The 22640-nt window shown below is 42.1% G+C and overlaps 1 protein-coding gene across 3 annotated transcripts in view; it reads left to right on the top strand.

The window, feature by feature from the left end:
- LOC116036252 (plasma membrane calcium-transporting ATPase 1-like) overlaps positions 1–22640 on the top strand; it is a 52902-nt gene that overhangs the window by 7854 nt on the left and 22408 nt on the right. Inside the window, exons 2-7 of one of the 3 annotated variants that reach the window (XM_031279721.2) lie at positions 2123–2254; positions 5185–5475; positions 15770–15967; positions 19168–19425; positions 20948–21073; positions 21711–21896. In XM_031279721.2, coding sequence (XP_031135581.1) covers positions 5280–5475; positions 15770–15967; positions 19168–19425; positions 20948–21073; positions 21711–21896 — 964 coding nt within the window. In that variant the 5' untranslated portion in view covers positions 2123–2254; positions 5185–5279. Of the gene's footprint in view, positions 1–1933; positions 2255–5184; positions 5476–15769; positions 15968–19167; positions 19426–20947; positions 21074–21710; positions 21897–22640 lie in introns of those variants that run through there. The other 2 variants (XM_036002781.1, XM_031279722.2) reach the window with 2 other exon arrangements.

Below are 22640 nucleotides of genomic sequence, written 5' to 3'. Positions count from 1 at the left end.
CATCTGATCTGAGGCCGTATGTTTTGGACACTCGGGTGAAGAGAGGGGCAGAGCTGTCAACTGATCACCATCTGGTGGTGAGTTGGGTCAGGGGGTGGGGGAAGACTCTGGACAGACCTGGTAAGCCCAAACGGGTAGTGCGGGTAAATTGGGAACATCTGGAGGAGGCCCCTGTCCGACAGACTTTCAACTCACACCTCCGGCGGAGCTTTTCGTGCATCCCTGTGGAGGCTGGGGGCATTGAACCCGAGTGGACAATGTTCAAAGTTTCCATTGCTGAAGCTGCAGCGGGGAGCTGTGGTCTTAGGTGCCTCAAGGGGCGGTAACCCACGAACACCGTGGTGGACACCGGTGGTCAGGGAAGCCGTCCGACTGAAGGAGTCTTTCCGGGATATGTGACGAAAAGAGAGCTGAGCCAGAAGGCAAAGCTCTCAATCTACTGGTCAGTTTTCGTTCCTACCCTCACCTATGGTCATGAAGGCTGGGTCATGACCGAAAGAACGAGATCCAGGGTACAAGCGGCCGAAATGGGTTTCCTCAGGAGGGTGGCTGGCGTCTCCCTTAGAGATAGGGTGAGAAGCTCAGTCATCCGTGAGGAGCTCGGAGTAGAGCCGCTGCTCCTTCGCGTCGAAAGGAGCCAGTTGAGGTGGTTCGGGCATCTGGTAAGGATGCCCCCTGGGCGCCTCCCTAGGGAGGTGTTCCAGGCACGTCCAGCTGGGAGGAGGCCTCGGGGAAGACCCAGGACTAGGTGGAGGGATTATATCTACAACCTGGCCTGGGAACGCCTCGGGATCCCCCAGTCGGAGCTGGTTAATGTGGCTCGGGAAAGGGAAGTTTGGGGTCCCCTGCTGGAGCTGCTGCCCCCGCGACCCGTTACCGGATAAGCGGAAGAAGATGGATGGATGGATGTAGTAAACTACTTTTGCCAGCTTTTCATGTTGCTGTAGCTTAGCTTGCTACATTTATTTGGGGGCTAATGTTGGGTTCAGTGTTCGTGAAGCTCTCTAAATGTAGAATAACTGGTAGCTTAGCTCTCTACGCTTTCCAATTAGCTTGCCTAACACTGGTAATAAGGGATATGACAAGGTGATTGACATAATGTTAACATTTCGGATTTCAAGCCCGCGAAAGAGGTAAGCTAAAAAAGACGAGGCAAATTGTGAACACCTTAACCAATGAGGTTATTATAAGCATACTGCAGGAATAAAGTCATGGCTTAGAGGTGCATTACCGCCACCATGTGGACTGGAGTCGCTGCAGTTATGAGCTCTCTTGTCAGCCTCACTCGGGAGCGGCTGAGACACGTGCGACACCTAGTCGGTATACCGGTCTGGTCCGCTGTTTGGCTTAATATTAAACCGGTTTGAAAATGTTTGCACCGTCCCAAGCCTAGTCTGTGACCCTGTGTGTGTAGACCTGGTGTGTCTCTCTTAGTAGTCTCTCGTCATCGCGATATCAACTGGCGCAATAACCACATCGCTAAAGACACTCAGATTTTCTGTTAGTTGAAAGAAAAACTCAGTAGAAAACTGCGCTCTAAAATGTAGCTGTCATTCTTTTTTTAGTGGTGCCTTTTGTATTCAATTCAATGTTCAATTTGTTAAAAAAGAATATGAATAGAAATAGAAAATAAATGTTGTAAATTATTTCCTTTCTTTTGTTTGAATACTGAAAGAAGCAAAAATGCAGAACTGAGTCCACTTTAATATCTTATTGCAAATAATATCGCAATATTCAACGTTCTCACATATTTCCGTCATATCGTGCAGCCTTATCTCTTAGCAGGAGGAGCTGCGACAGCAGCAAGTTAAGGTGTGTGTGTGTGTGTGTGTGTGTGTGTGTGTGTGTGTGTGTGTGTGTGTGTGTGTGTGTGTGTGTGTGTGTGTGTGTGTCAGACATGGTGTGTTCTGCTCAGCAGGAGGAGCTGCAGCAGTCTCTCTGGTGCTCACCGAAGCCACAGATTGTCTAATTAGATTAAGCGAGGCTTTCCTCAGATAATCATTTAGCCAGCTCCTGTTTTTTTTCCTCCGATGGAGCGCTGCTTGTGGCTGTGAGCTCGCTGAAGGTCAAACTGATTTTCTGAACAACAGGCCAGTTTTGGGAGTAAATTGTGGTCTTGTAGCAGGTCTGCCGGCTGAGGAGCTGTGGTCGGGTTATGGGCGGTTTCTGGAGCTGTGAGTGTGACGCTGCTCAGAGTAATCGGACGGCCACTAATACCTGCTGCTGCTAACAGGAGACAATGGGGGAAGTTTCTGTAAGTAAAGCCTTTTCTTCTCCTCAGTGCTGCAGTACTGAAGTGACAAAGATGTTTTTTTATCAGAGGTGACTGGCTCTGCATAGTGTTTTTGTCAAAAAGTCTGAATGTGTTTTCTTAGCGTGTAGCGCCGGTTGCTTTCAGTCTACTCAACTGCTTCACACAGCTATAGTTTGTCATGCACTTCTGTGATGACTAGCTCATTAATACCTGATCCAAAGAGAGTTCTCTTATTAAAATCTAAATGATCGTGTTGCAGCTTCTCTAATGTGAAGATTTACAGCCCTTTCCTGTTGGGTTGAAAACACTAATGAAGCTCCAGTTTTGTACAGTGATCTGTATCCACCAGTTTGACCAGATGACTTTTGTTCAGCCCCCCCCCAGTAGCTCTTTTTTTCCCTCTACATCCTTGAACAGGCTGCTTCTCTCTTGCTCAGATTAAGCCTCGGCTGACTGATTGACACAGATTACAGGTGAAGGCACGGAGGTCACAACCTGTGAGGAACAAATATAAAGGCTTTCAGATCACACACCAGCAGGCGCATTACTCTACACCACACAGATATGTATCCAGTCTGTTCAAAATCAATCAACAATTAAAATGTACTGATTATGTTTGTGTTAACTAAGTAACCACCACCCATACAGCTGGTTACTGTAGTCGATAATGAGGTGAGAAAATGTAACGAGCATGACGTTTGACTTGAATGAGGATTAGGTTTGATCTGGAGATTTCAAAACTGAACAAACTTTAAATGTTTAAATAGGTTTCATCCTCCCGCTGGGCCGAACAAAGAGACTTTTTAAATTGACTATTTTTTGTCATTAAATTTGCCTGTGCTAGGAAGGGTAAAGTATTGATCGTGAAATAGTTATTTTGTTTTCACATGACGCATTCTCCTTCAGTCTTTTCCAGGATAAAATCAGCGTTTCAATTCAACAAAATGAAGTCACATTAAACACTGACTTTTAAAGAATTTAAAGTCCTGTTGAACGTCTTAACTGAATGCTAAATGGTTTGGGTGATATTTTGTCAACTTCCAGCTGAATCCTATCATGATGGTATGATCTTATTGACTAAATGTTCTTCAATCATTCGTAGCTCAAATGAATAATTCTGAGCGAGCTATAGACAAAACAATGACAAAATGTTGTATGGTGATAATGAGTTCAACCATATTGCCCAGCCAGGGTTTTATACATTCACTCGTCAGAGGCAAGTTTTCACCAAAAAGTGAGTTCCATATACACAGGCCAGTGCAGAATGAATGGGACTCTATGGAGCTATACCCCTCAAAATCCACTTTTCTCAGGATATCATTTTTTGTCTAGTAATTTGAATGTTTCATTCGAAAGGGGAGGCTAAGAAAATACACACTGCTGGGTGTTAGATCTTTTTAAAGTGGCTTTTTTGTTCTAAAAAGCCTTTTAAAATGTCAGTGACGTCATACACATCATACGGCCAGAGATAACCCTTTACGGCGAGCTCTGAGTCACTTAATTTTTTTCTCTCGAGGCATCGACAACACAGCTGAGAGGTCAGGCTCTCCCTGTTAATACACGGGCTAGAAAGAGGTTTACTAATGTTTTAAAGACCATGCCGAAATATTCCCTCTGACATTCTGGTTCTGCTTCGGATGCCGTCAAGTGGGATCTCTGGTCGTAATCAGTCCTTCACTGACCAATCAGCATTCATTAGCAGAATGCTAGCGTGTTATGGGCAACAACGACTCAACCTGTAAGAAATCAAAAGGGCATAAGTACTCGTTCATTCAACTTTCGACCTATAATCCATGTTGAACTTACAAAAACTACAATCAAATCTGAGATTTCTCACCGACAATAGGCGAAAGAGACAAATTTAGCCGTCTAGCTCCATAGAGTCCCATTCATTTTGCACTGGACCGCGATCACCCCCAGTGGAACTCTGGTGGAACTGCAACCAAATTCGGTACAATGGGGCTGAATAGGGAGTGGAAACATAGATATATATAAAGGCCTTTATATATATCTATGAGTGGAAAGGCTTTCCGTAGACGGGCTTTGCCGTAGCCTACGTAAGTGGCCTGATGTTTATACGTGTGTGTGTGTGTGTGTGTGTGTGTGTGTGTGTGTGTGTGTGTGTGTGTGTGTGTGTGTGTGTGTGTGTGTGTGTGTGTGTGTGTGTGTGTGTGTGTGTGTGTGTGTGTGCGCGCGCTAGAGTGAGGGAGAAAGTGAGAGAGTGACGGCGATTAGCTTTGGAGCGAGTAGCAACTCTAGAGTCACAGTGAGAGAAACAAAGTGTCTCCCCTGTTCTTTCTGACCACGGTGGGAAATCTGTAGCAGGAGAAGTTAATTATCTCCTTGATTTCATGTTGTTGATGGAGAAGGAGAACCAGGAAATGAGTCGGGGGGGATCATTCCTGCCTTCTGCCATTAAACTCTATAACTCATCTGCCACTATTACTGTAGATGTTGTATTTGTATCTCTCCTTCTTAAGTGCATTTGTATTGTATTGTGACTGTATTGTATTTTACTGTATTCATAGTGTTTTATGTTGTAACTGTATTAAAGTTAGGGTTAGGCTGGCAGCGAAGACGCCTTAATTTCCCTGCGGGGATTAATAAAGTCATCTATTTATCTTTTTTTCTATCTATCTAGAAAAGTCTTAAATCCCTCTTACTTTATTGACAGCAAATTTCATTGTGAGGAAAAAGTCAAATTTAAAAATGCTGAGTCAAAAGAAATACCAGAATCGGTCTTTAAAAAACATCTTGTGTAGTTTGTACGTAATTATAGAGTGCAGTCCCTCGAAACAATACCAAGGACATAACCTTGGTGTCCTGCGCCCAGTCATAACTGTAACTTTTACATGTTCCCCTTGAGTCACTTATTTGTTTTCCCATGAGACATCTGAAATGACCCTCTCTTTCTATCCCCCCCCCTACAGTCACAGAGTCCCTGTCAGGCCAGATCTGCACCTCCGGCTGACCACTGAGTCTGTGTTTTTCGGGAGGCCTCTGTCGAGTCCCAGAGGAAGGAGACATGGCCAACAACTCTTTTCGTGGGTCCAAACATGGCCGTCGTGGCGAGGCCAACCACGAGGCGGAGTTCCGCTGCTCATTACAGGAGCTGCGCTCCCTCATGGAGCTGAGAGGAGAAGAGTCGGTGACCAAGATCAAGGAGAGCTACGGAGATGTGAGCGGACTGTGTGCCAGACTGAGAACGTCACCTATCGAAGGTAAATATGCTGAGAAACTCTGCTTCTGTGTTCACTTTGTGTCCACACGGACAGCCTATCTTAAACAACGGAGCGGACTACCGGCTGGAGCATCACGGCACCAGAAATATGAATTCAGAACTGACGTTAAGTTCAACCAGAGGCAGCGTGACGCTCCACTCTAAATACAGTTTGTGTTTTTAGTCAGAGCTACTTCAGTGATGTTTTTGGCCCCTTCCCCTGTGACTCACAGACCCCCTCTCCTGTGGCGTGGACACCATTAAACCAACGTAGGACATGTTTGGTTTAGTCTGGCTCGAGGGACTGTTGACTGTGTGATGGTCAAAGTCAACTATGACCTGCGGCCTCTGTTGATCCTGCTCCGCTCCCTGTCCGCTTCAGGACAATATGAGACAAACAGTGTGTTCCAGTTAGGGGTTTAAATCACAGGTTTCATCACGCTACGGCCTTATATTGATTCTTTGGACAAGGATGCAACGTTTGCTGATATCAAAAATGTCTGCAACGATACGATTATGATTCGATTTAATTCACGTCTGCAATTGATATGAGACAGTATCATTTGCCCGTTTCAATTCAATTTTATTTATAGTATCAAATCATAACGAGTTATCTCAAGACACTTCACAGATAGAGTAGGTCTAGACCACACTCTATAATTGACACAATCAGTAACATTTAAATATCAACTCACGAAAAGCAACTGAAATATGATTTGACAATTTAATTACTGAGCTCTTCCAGACATTTAAATGAAAAATAATCTATTCTTTTAAATAAACAGAATAAAAATAGACCGGTCTGTTCACTATAAAGTGCCACATTTCTCATGTTTAAGTGCAAATGTTTTTTTTTATCAGTTAACTTAAAGAACCTGTATGACCTCCTTAGTTGGAGTTTCAAAATAAAGGCATATCTTAAAGATGATACTATATCGATGTTTTGACTTTGCATCAGTGATATTGGATTGTGATCATTGAATCGATCCAGATTGATAGATCCTCACACCGCTAGTTCCCTTCTGTAAATACTACATTTAAATTAAGAAAAAAATGTAATGGAGGATACACAGCAGAGAGTACAAGCTGATTTATCTTGTAGTTCCTGAGGAAGTTTCAGTGATGTGAAGTGGTTCAGAGTTTGACCGAAAAGGCTTTAAAGATTTTTAGAAGGAAAGTCACTTTGCTGGTTGTTTGTGCAACATTAACCGTGAACCGAGATCAAACGTTTGGGGATGTAATCACAGTGTCTTTAATTGGGAACAGACTGATCATTTGGTATCGGCTCTGGTAGTGACCTTTTTGAGCGTCTTTTCGTCATTTCTAATCAGTTATAATAATAAGAATAATAATAATAATAATTACTTCGACTTATAGCGCCTTTCATGGTACCCAAGGTCGCTTAACAAATGGGTGGGTGGGTGGGGGGGGGGGGGGTTAGGGTTTGAAGGACTTGGTGAAAAGAAATGTTTTTAGGTGCTTTTTGAACATGGGCAGGGATGGGGCAGAGCGGACGTGGAGTGGTACACTGTTCCAGAGTGTGGGAGCATTGGCAGAGAAAGCCCTGTCCCCAAAAGTCCGCAACCTGGTGCGGGGGGGTTTCCAGCGGGTCCTTGTCAGAGGACCGCAGGGAATGTGACTGAGTGTAGGGGTGGAGGAGATCTGTGAGGTATTGTGGTGAGAGTCCATGGAGAGATTTGTAGGTGAGCAGGAGGATCTTGTAGGTGATGCGTGACTTGACTGGCAACCAGTGGAGCTGTTGGAGGATGGGAGTGATATGCTGCCAGGGCTTAGTGTGGGTTAAAACCCTGGCAGCAGAGTTCTGGACATACTGGAGTCTGCTAAGGGCCTTGGTGGGCAGTCCAGACAGGACACCATTGCAGTAGTCCAGACGGGAGGTGATGAAGGCATGGATGAGTGTCTCAGTTACTGAATGTGTGAGTGAAGGCCGGAGTTATATTCATTTTATCACAGTGGGCTGCACACTTAAAGTGACACTAACTCATCACATCTACAATCAATGCTTTTTCATGTAAAGATAGTAAGAAGCCTAAAAACAACTTCAGTCAGCTGTTTTCTGTCTTATTGTCGTGAGGTTGTTTTGAAAGAGTGATTTTTGTGCCAGAAACAGATGTGGTTCTGAGTAGGGGTGAGGCGGAATCGATAATATTTTCCGTGGCGATACTGTATCGATACACGGACGCCAAATATTGTTTTTTTATTATATAAATTGCACATACATTTTTTTTCTTTTTTGGTACAAGAATAATAAGATCAATTCCTTTTTCCGTCCACTAAAGTTTGTACAGCAATAAAAATTAAGTGAGATGAACAGAGAAATCTGTCTTTTTTTTTCTTTGGGGAAATCATTTCAAGTTGGAAAAAAGTTTAATCCATTGCAATATATCGCAAAATATCGCAATCTGTTTTAAATTGCAATAATATCGTATTAAGTATCATGATAATATCGTATCGTGGGGCCTCTGGTGATTACCATGCCTAGTTTTGAGTCTATTCTCAGCGACTGAATTTCCACCAAAATACCAACAACTTGCTTTGTGCTGCCTCATTTGGATGTACCCTCCACCTAGGGCTGGGTGATATGGCAAATTTTTTTTATCACTATCTTTTCCCATTTTAATCAATATCGATATTTATTAGGGATGAGCGAGTACAGCATTATCTGTATCTGTATCTGTTAACCATATGAATTATCTGTATCTGTATCTGTACTCGGACTGGGCGGGGCCTAACCCGGAAGTGGGCGGGATTTAACCCGGAAGTGGGTCGGGTTGTCTTGAAATGGGCGGGGCTTTAACCGGTATGTTATTTTAAGCATGCAATTGATATGGGTTGATCAGAAATTGTTATATTTATTGCTGATTAGAAAACTATTTACATGACAGCATCAGCATTGAGCTTCAGATCAATGGTTTTGATCACGATAACAAACTATATACAGAACAAGAACAATGAATACAACACATGCGGTTGCAATTATGAAGTAAAATGTAATGAACAAGAGTTTTCATACTCAACATAACTTTCTTTTTTTAACTTTTAATTTTTTTATGCTTAGTGTGATTTTGGTTTTATATTTCCACACCAGGTGTGTGTGTGTGTGTGTGTGTGTGTGTGTGTGAGTGAGTAACAGAGAGACAGAGAGAGAGAGAAAGAGAGAGAGGGGGGAGGGGGGGACTGTGTTCTACGGATCAAATAGTCCGACGCTGTTTTTCAGATCTGTTTAGAGTCAGCTGACGGTTTAAAAAAGAAAAAAAATCTCCGACAGGCAGAGACGCAACGCGAGTCGCATTCTACCAAGCACCACGTCTGAACAAACCCCACGTTTACCAGAACTCTACTGGTTAATAAGTAAGTACTACAAACCGAAGTAAAAAACAAACCTGAAGCTGAAAAAACCCTAAACGTTAACGGAAAAGACTGGTGAACCTGAGTGACTGAGGGAGACAGAGAGAGAGAGAGAGAGCTGTTCTGTGTGAGTGAGCAGAGCGGGACACCTACAGCAACACAATAAATCTGTATGTGTGTAGGGGAGGGGCGCTGTGACGACTAGCCTATCACAGAACGCAGACACAGTCAACTACCCAATGAGGATTTTTATTCAATCCGAGCACAGATATTGACTCGTATTACTCGTATAATACTCGTACTCGGCAAAAGTGCTTTATCCGTACCGGATACTCGTTTCAGCCGAGTATCCGGCTCAACTCTAATATTTATCACGATATAATTTTTTTGCTATGCGTCCTGACTGAAGCCTGAATAAACCAGAGGTTTAATTACACTTAAGAATATAGTTTATTAACGTGAAATAAAAAATAAAAAAAAACCTTTACAATATTCAGCAAAATGTTTTTCTTGAGATCTCACATTACACATTCACAACAGAGCAGTAGTGCCCTCAACTGGCAAAAGAAAGAGTAGCCCTCTTTTCCTCATACAGAGTCGTCTTACAATTACGTTTTCCTTTGTGTCTGCAAAATCAACAAGTGCAAACTAATGCTAGCGCCGCTAACAGCAGACGAACTAACGGTACTACTTTTACGTACGTCTGTATGATTGTCTTTTCCTGTTGCACTGCAAGTGGCTGGTGGAGAACCGTCTTTTCATTGTCTTTATCTTATGTTAGTACACAAGGAACTATGACAAATACATTAATCTGAACAAACTAATGGTACTACTTATAACTTGTTTTTGGACTCGAGCCAGCATGAGTTCACATTTTCATACTCTCGGTGTGGTCTCTTAGCCTGGTCCTACCAGACTCTGGTACAGTTCATTTGTACAGAGAGTCTGGCCACTCTCCATTGACAAGTGTTAACTTCCTTGAAGTTACTCTGTTGAAGTTTAAAACTATTGGATCTGCCCAGAGCCACTCTGGATCTGCCATAACCAATCGCTAACGTTTGGTCGTGACGTATGTCATGTGCAACAAGAGGGGAGACCGACAACAACTATCGGGTTATATTTAGCATTAGCATCGCTAGCGTTAGCCTTAGCCAACTCCTTCACCACTAACGGAGCGAACTGGAAAATCAAACAGTTCCTGAACCCCGTGGGGAGGAGGGCCACAACATCATGGCCACCAACACAACTCAGCAAAGATTGTTCTTGCTCGGGCTTTAACTTCTGGATATTCGGCAGCGTTGCCACAACGGACCGAATGTCTTCGTTCGCATCTTTCTAGCGCACGTCCTCAACGTCATCGTTCTCAGCCACTCCCTCTGTTCGCTGATTGGACCGCCAAATATTTGGCCAGAGAAAACCCCAGAATATACCGCAAACCCAGACGGAGTAGTGAAGGAAAATGAAAATTGAGCAGAAGTACGTAGGAGGGCAGAGCCAGTGGTCGCTGGGATGGTGATAGAAAACATTTGTTGCGTTTCCCATCCTGCTTGGCACCAACCACCGACATATTTTGCATTTTAACAGGCGGGAAACCCTATTCAACAGGGGAACACACATTTCCACAGGGGAACATCGGCAAAACGCTCGCAATAGGAAGTGGGCGTGTCCGTCAAGCTGAAAAGCCAGACAGTTGTGTTATTGGGTAAATATGTCCAAAGCGGTTATCGACCAGAATTTTTTCGCTACCCCGTTTCAAGATCGTTTTATCGCCGAGGCCTACCTCCACCTGTTTGTGTTTCTCCTCCCTCCGACTGGCACGCTGTGTGTGTGTGTGTGTGTGTGTGTGTGTGTGTGTGTGTGTGTGTGTGTGTGTGTGTAGCCCTAGGCACCAAAATGTCACACAAATGGGCAAAGCAGATTTCAAGGTCAGGAAAATACCAAACTGTCTGTGCGCTGCTTGCGCTAGTCGTTGCGTGCTACAAAAATAAAGCCCTAAATGTCATAATAATCTGCGGCAGTGTGTCGCTGTCAGACCATATAGCATGTACAGACCAGCATGAAATAAAAATGTCCCCTGTTTCAATCTGGCTGCAATCTTTGTCCCGTCAGTCATAACAACAGTAAAGGTAGTGGAGGCAGTGATGCTCATCGTGTCTGATCAGCCTGTAAATCTTTTCTACGTGATGTTACCTCTGCTGAACCCTGCAGCGTGGCGGCCGGTTGGATCAGGGGTTTGTGTGTGTTCTCATGCAGAAGGTGACCAGAGGAGTTTTGCGTTGAATGCTAAACTTAGACTCCGTGACCCGACTGGGGCTGCAGGTTTAGACGGAACACTGAGCTGCTCTTTTATTGAACATCCTGTTGTTCGTATGTTTTAGCACTTTTATTACACATCAGGAGTTGATCATTTTCATTCATCTTCTTTTAGATTGATTTCCTCCCTTTCATACACACAGTTAAGATTTGCCAAACATTGTTGCTTTGATAAACAAAAAACAGTCAGTTAATTCAGTGGACTCATTATCTCTCATGCTGAAGTAAAGACACTGGACTTATTGTGTCCTGGTGTGTCTCATGCTGACCTCCAGACAGTAGACTGAACAGTGTGTCTCAGTGGACTCAGTGTGTCTCAATGTGTCTCATGCTGACCTCCAGACAGTAGACTGTGAACTGTGTGTCTCAGTGGACCCAGTGTCTCTCAATGTTTCTCATGCTGACCTACAGACAGTAGACTGTGAACTGTGTGTCTCAGTGGACTCAGTGAGTCTCATACGTCTGCCCATTGGCATTTTCCTCCTCATCATTAATTCACTTCATCTGTCTGTCTTGCACACTCTCAGTAAACACCTTCAGGGTTTCGACTCCTACTGACAGCGAGTAAAATGTCAGCAGCAGCTTGAAATCAGCAGAAAATCTTTCACACCGCTTCACTTCTCTGCGTGTCTCTGTGGCGATAGCTGGAGGGTGGATCCATTAACTTAAAGTGTAAGTGTCACCTGAAAGCAGAGGGCATGCCCAGTGCTCTGGTCACCCTTCCTATTTACATTATATTAGTTTCACGTGGAGAGAGGTGCTTGGTTGAAAACCTGATTCAGAGACACCGTGCTGCAGCTGCAGCGTGTCCAGAGGGATCTGAGCATGTCTCGACATGCCGTTCTGCTCCTCAGAGGAAACCAGTCTGCTCTCCGCTACCAGGCAACACCACACTGCTGCAGAGAGACACAAACACCAGACATGATAAACCATGTGTCACCTTTTCAAAAAATCAAGTTCAAAAGAATATATGAATTAACACTGAATGTGTTCAAATTCATTTGGATGCAACCCGCGTAGCCTGACTTAACGACAAGCTACCTTTGCTCATGGTTGAGCTAAATTACTGTATGTTGATTGTAGGCAGTTGCACTTCACGAAGTCTGCACACGCTGCTGATTTATAACCTTCTATGGTGATGAATCCATCCTTTCCTCGCCTTAGTCCTCAGATGTTTTAGTGTCATGGTTGTCTGTTCAGCAGAGCTCGCTAGTTTACTTCAGTTTGTGTTAAAGAAGAGAGCAACAGTCTGGTTTTACAGAGGACAACAGGACATACAGTGGATCAGATGGATAGTGCATTTGAATTCAGACAGATTATTCCTGATTGAATATGAAATATTTTTCTGCATTTGTAAGGTAGTTTGAATTTCAAACATAAAGTGACAGCCCTCGTGAACAGAGCTCAGAGGTCTGATCCTCGATTGTGGAACTCCCTCCCCTTTGTGGAACTGTGTGAACATGTGTTCTGTCCTCCGGGTCCCCTAGCAGGTTAATCTGACTATGACTTAGGGCTGCTTGATTATGGAAAAAATCTAAATCAGAATTATTTTGGTCAATATTGAAATCACAATTATTTAACACGGTTACTCATTGACTTTCGGAAAGATGAATTATTGAATTTAAAAAACAGTTAAACAAATCAACAGTGAAAACACCTTGATACTTTTCCCATTACTTTTTTTTCCATTCAGGACACGAGACAACTACGAGATTACTTGCAAAATGTAATGTGCAAAATAATCTTATTTTCTCAATTACTCAGTTTTTGTAATCGTTAGGAGGCGAAATGTCGATTTTGAACATTTGATTAATTGCACAGCCCTACTTTGACGGTCTTCTGTAGAATTGCTTCCTATGTTCATGTTTCCACTTTGGGCTTTGACTAATAACTGACTGGTCTTTTTCTCTGTTGACTCGGCCATTAATCTTTTGCATGTCAGCCTCAGCAAGATTAAGCTGCAGGATGAGGCACAAAAGGAAACCAAGATGTCGTCCTCACACTTTCAGAAATACAATATATTCTGATGTTTAAGGTTTCCGACAGCCATTTTTAGACAGTAGTGTTTTTTTTGTACATAGTGGATAATTTTGGGATAAAAGGTGTTTTTCTTTATCCTAATTGTAGGTCGAGCTGATACTTTTGTCCGTTTAGGTATCCTTTAAGGTGTTTGACAAACACCTTAAAGTCGTTGCCTCATTACGTTTCTTTCAGAAGCCGTATTTAACTGTGTGGAGATCCTCATCAGTAGAGCATAGTTTCTTGCCCCCAAACACCTAAAAATAATGATGCCACAGACTCAAGACCGCCACTATCCCCAGATGTGGTTGAAGTGCAAATGTTCACGTAGCGTTATCATGCAGCGCTTTGATAGCCTAACTAGGGATGTAACGATTACCGGTGTTAGCGCTAAACCACGATAAAAATGTTGACGATAATTAGCGTTTTCATTTAAAATATTATTATCACGGTGGATGAAACCGTGTGTTTAATCCTTCCCAGCTTCATCCGAGTCTCCTGAAGTTGTGTGTACAGTTTTACATTTTAATTTTGGTGAAGAAAACCTTGGCTTGAATGTTTGGATTTGTATAATTTAAACCTACACTACTGGAAATTGTTCCTGACAAATAAGCTGTTTACATGCTGAACCCTTGCTCCTTTGATGTTAAAATTTGCACTTTTGATAAGGTTTTGCCTATATTTTTGTAATAAACACTGTTACACTTTTTGAAACTATTTCAGCTTGTGTAGGTCTATCAGTGCTTTCTGAACATATTGAACACTTTTTAAAATGCCGCGATAATACCGAAAACGTGATAATTTTGGTCACTATAACCGTGAGGTTGAATTTTCACACTGTTACATCCCTAAATATTGTATTTAACATCGCACATCTGGTGCTTTTCTGCTCTCTTCTGGTCTCACCTGCTCTCTTCTGCTGCTGGCCTCTATGCTGGGTCTTTAGCTATTGACCAACAATTAATATTGTACAAAAAAAGTTGGCGTAAAGCGTATTGATATTGAACTGAGCGAGCTCTAGGTGAGCAAAAAATTGACACATGCACATGTTTTTTAGGTTGTAGGGTTGTAAATTGACCTGCAACTGTCACCTGTCGGTGTCGCTAATCTGTCATGATCACCCCAGGGGCTGTGTAGGGAGAAAAACAATTTGGTCACATCAAATGTATACATACATTGTATAATTATAACCATACAGCCTAATCAATTCTTTCTATTATCTCTAACATGCTGGAAATCATATTGTGGCTTACCGGGGGATAATAGCTGTAAATTTAGTTTAAAAACATCTTTATTTTGAATTAAACTATGACAGTATATTGCATATGCTCCAGCTCTTTATTGAAGTTATCAGATGGAAACATTCCACACGTCTGCTGTATCATTTGAGACAGATGGTCTCTTCAGATGGATTTGCCTGAAGATGGTCTAGTACCGAAACGTTGCCTGCTATTAAACTTTATATTATTTTTTGCAAGTTAGACAGTGTGTGGGAGATTCTTTGCAACTTGTGACACATTTGACCAAAATGGAACCTGACAGATTTAGGATCTTTGGAAACTTTGCAATCTCCCCTAAAATGTGAAATAAACTTGTGTGTGTTTGAGCAAAGTCTGGACCAACAATACGTTTGAAAAGATGGAGCCACCACATTGAAGGTCTGTGTTATTAGATTTTTTTTTTTTTTTTTTTACTTAAGTTCATCCTGCAAGTGTGAATTTCATAACTATATGAGTCATATTTGTTAGTGATTACAAATGTTAAATCGCTTGTGACTCATAATGTTGTTCTTCAGAGTTTAAAACCTGTGAAGAGGTTAGGATTAAGCTACATTAAAGGAACACGCCGACTTATTGGGACTTTGTCTTATTCACCGTATCCCCCAGAGTTAGATAAGTCCATACATACCCTTTTCATCTCCGTGCGTGCTGTAACGCTGTCTGACAGCTCCACTGGTAGCTTAGCCTAGCACAGAACATGCAGGTGAATGGTTCCACTAATCTTACTGCTCCGAATTGTGACAAAAGTGACAAAATAACGGCAACATGTTCCTATTTACATGTTGTGATTTGTAGAGTCACAGCGTGTACAAAAAACAACGAAACATGAGACACAGCCATCTTATAACTGTAAACAAACCGGGAACTATATTCTCAGACAGGCTTGCTGCAAAGCAAATCATTCCGCCCAAGTACTATATTCTTCCGCCTGAGAATATAGTTCCCGGTTTGTTTACGGTTAGAAGATGGCTGTGTCTCATGTTACGTTGTTATTTGTACACGCTGTGACTATACAAATCACAACATGTAAATAGGAACATGTTGCCGTTATTTTGTCACTTATTGGGAGCAGTAGGATTACTGGAACCATTCACCTGCATGTTACGTGCTGGCCTGATGCCGCTGGAACCGTCAGACAGCCTTCTAACACGCACGGAGATGAGAAGGGTATGTATCGACTTGTCTAACTCTGGGGGTTACGGTGAATAAGCTAAATTCCCAATAAGTCGGCGTGTTCCTTTAATAGTTTCGTGGTGTAAACCAGGATCAGAGGAGGACTTGTCTCTGATGTTGTCTTTGTGTCTTCTGCTGCAGGTTTAGCTGGAAACTCTGAGGACATCGACAGAAGGATAGAGGAGTTTGGACAGAACCTCATCCCTCCTAAAAAGCCCAAAACCTTTTTGCAGTTAGTGTGGGAAGCCCTTCAGGATGTCACGCTTATCATCTTGGAGGTGGCAGCCATCATTTCACTAGCCCTTTCTTTCTACCATCCGCCCGGTGGTGACAGACACAGTGAGTTTTTATTTTACACCCAGTCACTCAGATGAAACCTTTACATCCTCAGAAACATATTGTTCCAAACTTGTATTATGAACCTGTGTGCTGGCATATCACTGCTCGTTTACAGGGACATTGTGGTGAGATGTTAGCAGAGCTGTCAGATGATGTTCAGAATGTGTTTCCTGTTTTGTGTCGCCCCATTATTAGGCTTCAGTCAGTGAGGGGGTCTGGGACTCATTGTACTTGCTTTGTTACTTTCTTTCATAACAGCAGTACACGTGTAAGTTAAACTGCAGTCGAGCTCACCTCAGACTAACAGCCAACAGGTCAAGTTTCAGGTTTTACATGTTAGCCTACTCATGTTTTAGTGCCTTTACTGTCATGATTAATCCCGTGTGATGTGAAAACAGCAAATTTACACACAATCAGAGGAAAGTGTTTGTCCCGGTCACTCCTTTCCTGCAGAAGACATGCATGTGATGTGGGTCCATTCAAGGCTTAAGGGCCGTCCACACCAAGAACAATAACTATAACGACAACTATAACTATATAGTTTTAAAAATCATTCTTACTGTTGTGGGTGGCGGACCACAACTATAACGATAACAACAGTGGCGATCAATTTTCATTTTCAGAGCAATTTGATCGATAAAAACACTTACAGCCAATCGAAATCCATCTGAAATTACAACATGACACAGCAGAGAGAGACACTGCGGAGAGATGGGTTTCACACAGGTGGTCAGTGGTGTGACTTTTCCACTCTGTGGGGCTACTACGATCCTCTGTGTGTTTTTAAACATTAGTACTTTAAAAACATTTCTCATGTCACAGAAACCACTGAGAGTGAATCTTGTGTTTTGGATGTTACGATCATACTGTCGGTGTTTTTGTTCTGGCGCCCGCCCGCCTGCTCTCATCCCCGGCTCTGGAGCGCCGTTGTTTCCTGAAGAAGCCAGGGGGCCGTCTGTAGACTTTTTTTAGTTTATAAAATGTACCTAAATTCACGAATATGTGCATGTAGGTTATTCCTACATACATTCCTGTAATCTGACGTTGCAACTTCTGCTATATTAGTGTACAGTGTTGGGTGTAACGCGTTACAGTAACGTAACTACTTTTTCGGGTAAAAAGTAGTGTAACGCGCTACTACTGAAAGGTTTGTAACGAAACGTAGTTCCTTTTTCAATTCGGCGCAACGTTACTGTAATTACACTGGTCCAATTAAATAAGGCCACGCATCATACAGATGTCCTTTGATCATTTATTTCCACCTTTTCGTCGTAAGACACCGTGAAAACTACAAGAAAAATAAACACATAAAATACAATTAGTCAAATATACTTCTTTCAGTCATTTTACAGTCTCTTAAGCACATTTCCTTAAGTAGACGGGCCCCACAATGTTAGCGTCACAACAGTACAGAAAGAGCATTAAATGCAAAGAAATTACAACAAATATTAAACACAAATATGACAAGGCTGAAATACAAAAAACACAATTACCGTGTGCGCCTCTTGGACCGTGTAAAATCTTTGTTTGAGGCCGTACATTTTTTCTCTGCAGCCACGTTGGCTCTCTCTCTGTATTCCTCTCACCCACAATGCAACAGGTGAGGCCTTCGCTAAACTCTGGTCATTTGACCTCAACATCAAAAATGACATTTGTAATAAAGCAACAATTTAAACAAACAATATTTTAGTACAGTTTTAAATCCAACATCCCTTTTTAAACTCTTATTTATTACATTTTTAATGTTTTTAATTACTGTATGAATTCAAACACTAATGAAATTAGCAAAATATAGACTTAAACATGAAAACTCAGTAACACTGTCCCTCAGACAGTTACAGTTACTTTTCCCAGGGGCAGATTTGACAGCGACGCTGCCTTCTCAGCTGCACGCTCACAAGCTCCACACGGGACGGGACAGAGGCTGGTAGCAGAGTAATCATGGCAAGCGAGAACAAAGCTAACTTTTGAGAGCGTTTTAAGCTTCGTGGCTTTTTGCTGGACGGCGCTCTGAGCCAGGCAGACACAAAGCTGACAACCTCACAGATGGATGCAGTGGAGACGGCCTCATACACGCAGCGGACCGCTGTTGACTTGTGTCGGTTGCATGGACACGCAAGGATTTCCAGAAAAGAGGCTGCATGTGTCTACGACAATGCATGGGCCATCGTGGCTGCGCGACCGGTACAAGTCGATACAGACATTACATAGTATACACTAACACCGTGTAACGCCGATGACCTGCTGATGTGCATTCAACCTGCGCTGGACTCGTTCATAATGAATCAGCCGTCACTCTGTGAGGAGAGAATCCAGTCTGCGGTGGAGTTCAGACACTTCACTGATAAACCATAGATTGGCTTTATGGTCAAAGATAGTTTTTGTATAATTAACTTCAGTCTCTGCCAGAGATGCCTGCTTTTAAAAGTAACGTAAAAATAACGAGTAAAGTAAAACGTTACTTTCCATAGGGGGTAACTAAGTAAAGTAACGGATTACGAGCAAACACTACTTTCTAAAAGTAACTTCCCCAACACTGTTAGTGTATTATGTATCAGCTGGAGCGTGCAGCGCTACTGTTTGCAGAGCGTTATCGGTCAGCAGTGTGGATGCTGACATCGTTACACTTAAAGTTATGGTTATAGTTATTGTTTTTGGTGTGGACGGGCCTTTATTCGTATTGGACCCATTCACATAAAAGAACTATCGCTGGTTCATATCCGTTCATATCCACTGTAAGCAAAGACTCCAGTCTGCAGCGTAGTTCATACAGTTCACTGATAAACAGAACTACACTGAAATAAATACATTACTTGAGTACCAAATAAAAGCTAAGATTCACTTTTATTTCTCAGGGGGGAGAAACATGCACACTTTCTGTTTCTGTAGGTTTTATAAGACAGTGCTGTCTTTTCTTGTCCCTCTTAAAAAAACATATTTAATTTCAAGGTACCAACTTTGTTAAAAGAGAAAAGCGGAGAGAGCCACTGGGCCAAGCTGAGGGTTTTACATCAAAGTAGAGGTGTGTCACTTCCACCCAAAGTTAGAGAGACTTGTTCGTAGAAACCGGAATCCACCTGTACAGTAAGGCCAGAGGTCACTTCCTGTCAGGCTGCACTGTTTGAGGGTGTAAAGAAGCAGGGGAACATACTGTACGTTCAGAAAAAACTAAAACTGCAGCCTGCGTTGTCTTTGTTCAGACTGTGGCAAAGCGGCTGGCAGCTTCGATGCCGAGGCTGAGGAGGAGGCTGGATGGATCGAAGGCGCTGCCATCCTGCTGTCGGTGGTCTGCGTTGTCCTGGTGACGGCCTTCAACGACTGGAGCAAAGAGAAGCAGTTCCGCGGCCTCCAGAGCCGCATCGAGCAGGAGCAGAAGTTCAGCGTCGTCCGAGGGGGGCAGGTGATCCAGATCAAAGTGTCCGAGATCGTGGTCGGAGACGTCGCACAGGTCAAATACGGTGAGAGAACAAAAAGCATGCACTTATCTACAGCAGAGTTTACCACTGATTACTGGACATCAAACTGCTGTACTTTTTCTGGTAATGTGTCCGTAGCACAGACGATCACAACTTTCTTAGGTACTAAAAGTTGACATCAAATCTTGTTGACTTGACAGTTTATGCAACTTTCTTTTTCTTCTTTTGTTCAATGAAAGAAAAAGGGGTTTTGTATACAACCTTGTTTCTATTTATTTCTCAAAGTTATCAAAGGAAGTATTGTTTTGGTATCAGTACTGAAGTTCTGGACCCAGGGTCACTTCCCATCTTCCACCGCCAAAAAAAAAAAAGACTCTTTTAGTGGTTTGTTTTTGGGAGGGTTACACTTCCAATTTTTGAAATGGCATGACATCTAGCTCTTGTTCCTTTTTAGTTTGAATGCATTTATTAAGTTATTTTGGACAAAAGCATCTAAAAAGTGAATGCAATGCAATGAATGTAGTGTAATGAAACTCTGGTATTCTATGAGAACTACTATTGAAAATCTTTAAATGGTGAGTTAGTTGTGTGTGTCTTTTGAGATTACATTCAGTTCATACTGCCACCACAAAATAAAGGAAGTGAATAGAATGTAATTTTTGGTCCTTAAAGAATTTAAAAAAACCTTAACAGCAGTGATTTTTGTCCCTTGTTCTTCTGGGTTATCCACAGATCCCGCTGTAGTTTTCTTATGGTGACAGAATAAGATAGAAATATAGTGTTGATATGTTGTAATAATAATAAACCAGTTTATCTCTGTTTATATCTCAACATCACTATTTCAAAATCACTAGAAAACCAAATTTGAAAATGTTTCCACCCTTTACTGCTGCTTTGGTTGATATTTTTCTAGGGCTGCACGATATGAGGAAAATATCTAATCGCAATTAATTTGACTTGCGATATGATTCACAATATTGGAGGGAATGATCATTTTTGTATCTTTCTCGATTTCATTGAAAAATATTAAAATAATTATAGTGTGATTTTTGAGAGGATCTGTACCAAAGATTTTTTTTTTCTTTAGTCGTTAGGATACATTTTGTAGGCCAGGACGTCTCTGCAGCACCACAATACTCAATTCAGAATGGTTTGACACATATTTTGCCAAATATTGCGCACCCACCCCCCCTACGATTTGGATATTGCACTACTCCATTTTTTTTTTTTTTTTTGTATTTGTTTATTTATAAAGGACAACACACATTAATCAACATTTCTGTAAATGTGCCAGTGTTAGCCAGCTGGCAAATTTTCAACTATAGTCCTTTGGCCAGATGATTTTAGACCAGAGCAGCAAGATATTAGTGCAGGTTAAACTACACAGACAGAAGTTAACGAGACATAATTGCGATTTTGATAGAATTGCAATATTTATTTATTTATTTTTATTTTTTGTGCCGCCCAAATTTTTTTTTTATGTGACAGACATGTAATGATGTGACATAACGACCGGATGGGTGAGCTGTCATTACAGTGGACCTGTGTGTTGTTGGTGTTCCAGGTGACCTCCTGCCTACTGACGGCGTCCTGATTCAGGGCAACGATCTGAAGATTGACGAGAGCGCTCTGACAGGAGAATCGGATCATGTCAAGAAGACCGTCGACAAAGACCCCATGTTGCTGTCAGGTGCTTCAACTCTTCTCCATTCACGTCAAATTACAGCCGGGTTCGGTGTGACCTGAGCTGTCACTGTCAGCTCTCAGCAGCCAGTTTCTGCTGCTGATTTTCATCTCTCTGATTTTCACACCTACAGACAGAACAATACACCTCTTCCTACACTGAAATAATAATACAATTTTAAACCACCTAAAATACTGAAGAAATTATAGTATTTTTATCTTAACATTATTTATCATGTAGCATTATTTATGTTTTTAACTATTCTTAACAACAGTGTAATGTGTCTTATTAAAATGAAGAGAAAACGTATCATGTATTGAAAACTGTTTATTTATTGGCAGGCAATGTGCAACATATTCCACTCTCTTCTATGTAATTTCACAACAATGTGTTATAAGATGTATTCATTTTATTCCACAAGAAAGCAATATGTTCTGCTCTAAGCTGCACCCAATAACCAAGTGTAGGCTGCTATGGTTTGAGTAGTGTTTCTATGAGAGAGAGTGGAATATGACTACTATTTGACTGTTGTCAAAAATATTGATTTTTTTTCAATTTACATTTGCATTGAGTCACACTTCCAATTCTCCAAGCCTCGCCTCCAACATGGCAGACAGACTAAACTAATTATTCTCTCCCTCAGGTACCCATGTGATGGAGGGCTCTGGCAAGATGTTGGTCACCGCTGTAGGTGTGAACTCTCAGACTGGAATCATCTTCACGCTGCTGGGTGCTGCTGAAGAAGATGACGGTCAAGGTGAAGGTGACAGTGAGGAGAAGGTTGAGAAAGAGAAGAAAGAGGAGCGCAAAAAGAAGAGGGACAAGAGAAGTAAGTTCAGAATATAAAGCGATCTGTTAAGTCTAAAGAGGAACAGGATGCTGCTTACCAGTTCTCATCATAATTCCCTGTTTAGGGCTTCATTAAGAGTAGTACAAGTTCACATTTGTAGATCACAGACGTAACAGAACTGAGAAATGTCCCTCAGCCTGTAAAGTTGGACAGAGTTCATATTTCACTTCAACAACAACAACAACAACAACAACAACAGCAGCACTGTGCGTCTGACCATTAGAGGTAAACATCTAAAAGTCGCTCCACATCAACACTGTTTTTTAAAGTGGCGATTTTCTGTCACTCTACCGTCTCACAGAGCAAATACACTTTTATTATAAGATAACATGTTTTTTTCACTTTAGATGAAACCCCGCCCCCCTCCATATGATGAAAGCCTCGGGGGCTGCGTTGGTGGATTTACTGTTTATCAGACCACCGCTAGTGAGCGATAGATGGATAGATGGATGGATAGATAGATTTATTTCTAATTTCCCTGTGCTTTCATGCTACAATAATTACAGAAAATAAGCCAAACATCCAGCAACTGCAATGTGCTTTCCTACGCTGTGACAAGAGTGTGTAGATGAAGCATAAGTCGTTTAATTTTAGCAAACTTTACTGAGAACAATGAACGCTAAACGGCATCACCAATCTGCTTTAGCCGGATATTCTCTGGTCTAGTTCAGCAAAAACCGTTAGCGTGTCACTTACTTCCGAGCCTCACCGCTGATTTCCACC

This window comes from Sander lucioperca, chromosome 7 (genome assembly GCF_008315115.2).
Source record: "Sander lucioperca isolate FBNREF2018 chromosome 7, SLUC_FBN_1.2, whole genome shotgun sequence".
Taxonomy (NCBI): Eukaryota; Metazoa; Chordata; class Actinopteri; order Perciformes; family Percidae; genus Sander; species Sander lucioperca.
The sequence above is the reverse complement of the archived record's forward strand: the minus strand, read 5'-3'. Positions and strand labels throughout refer to the sequence as shown.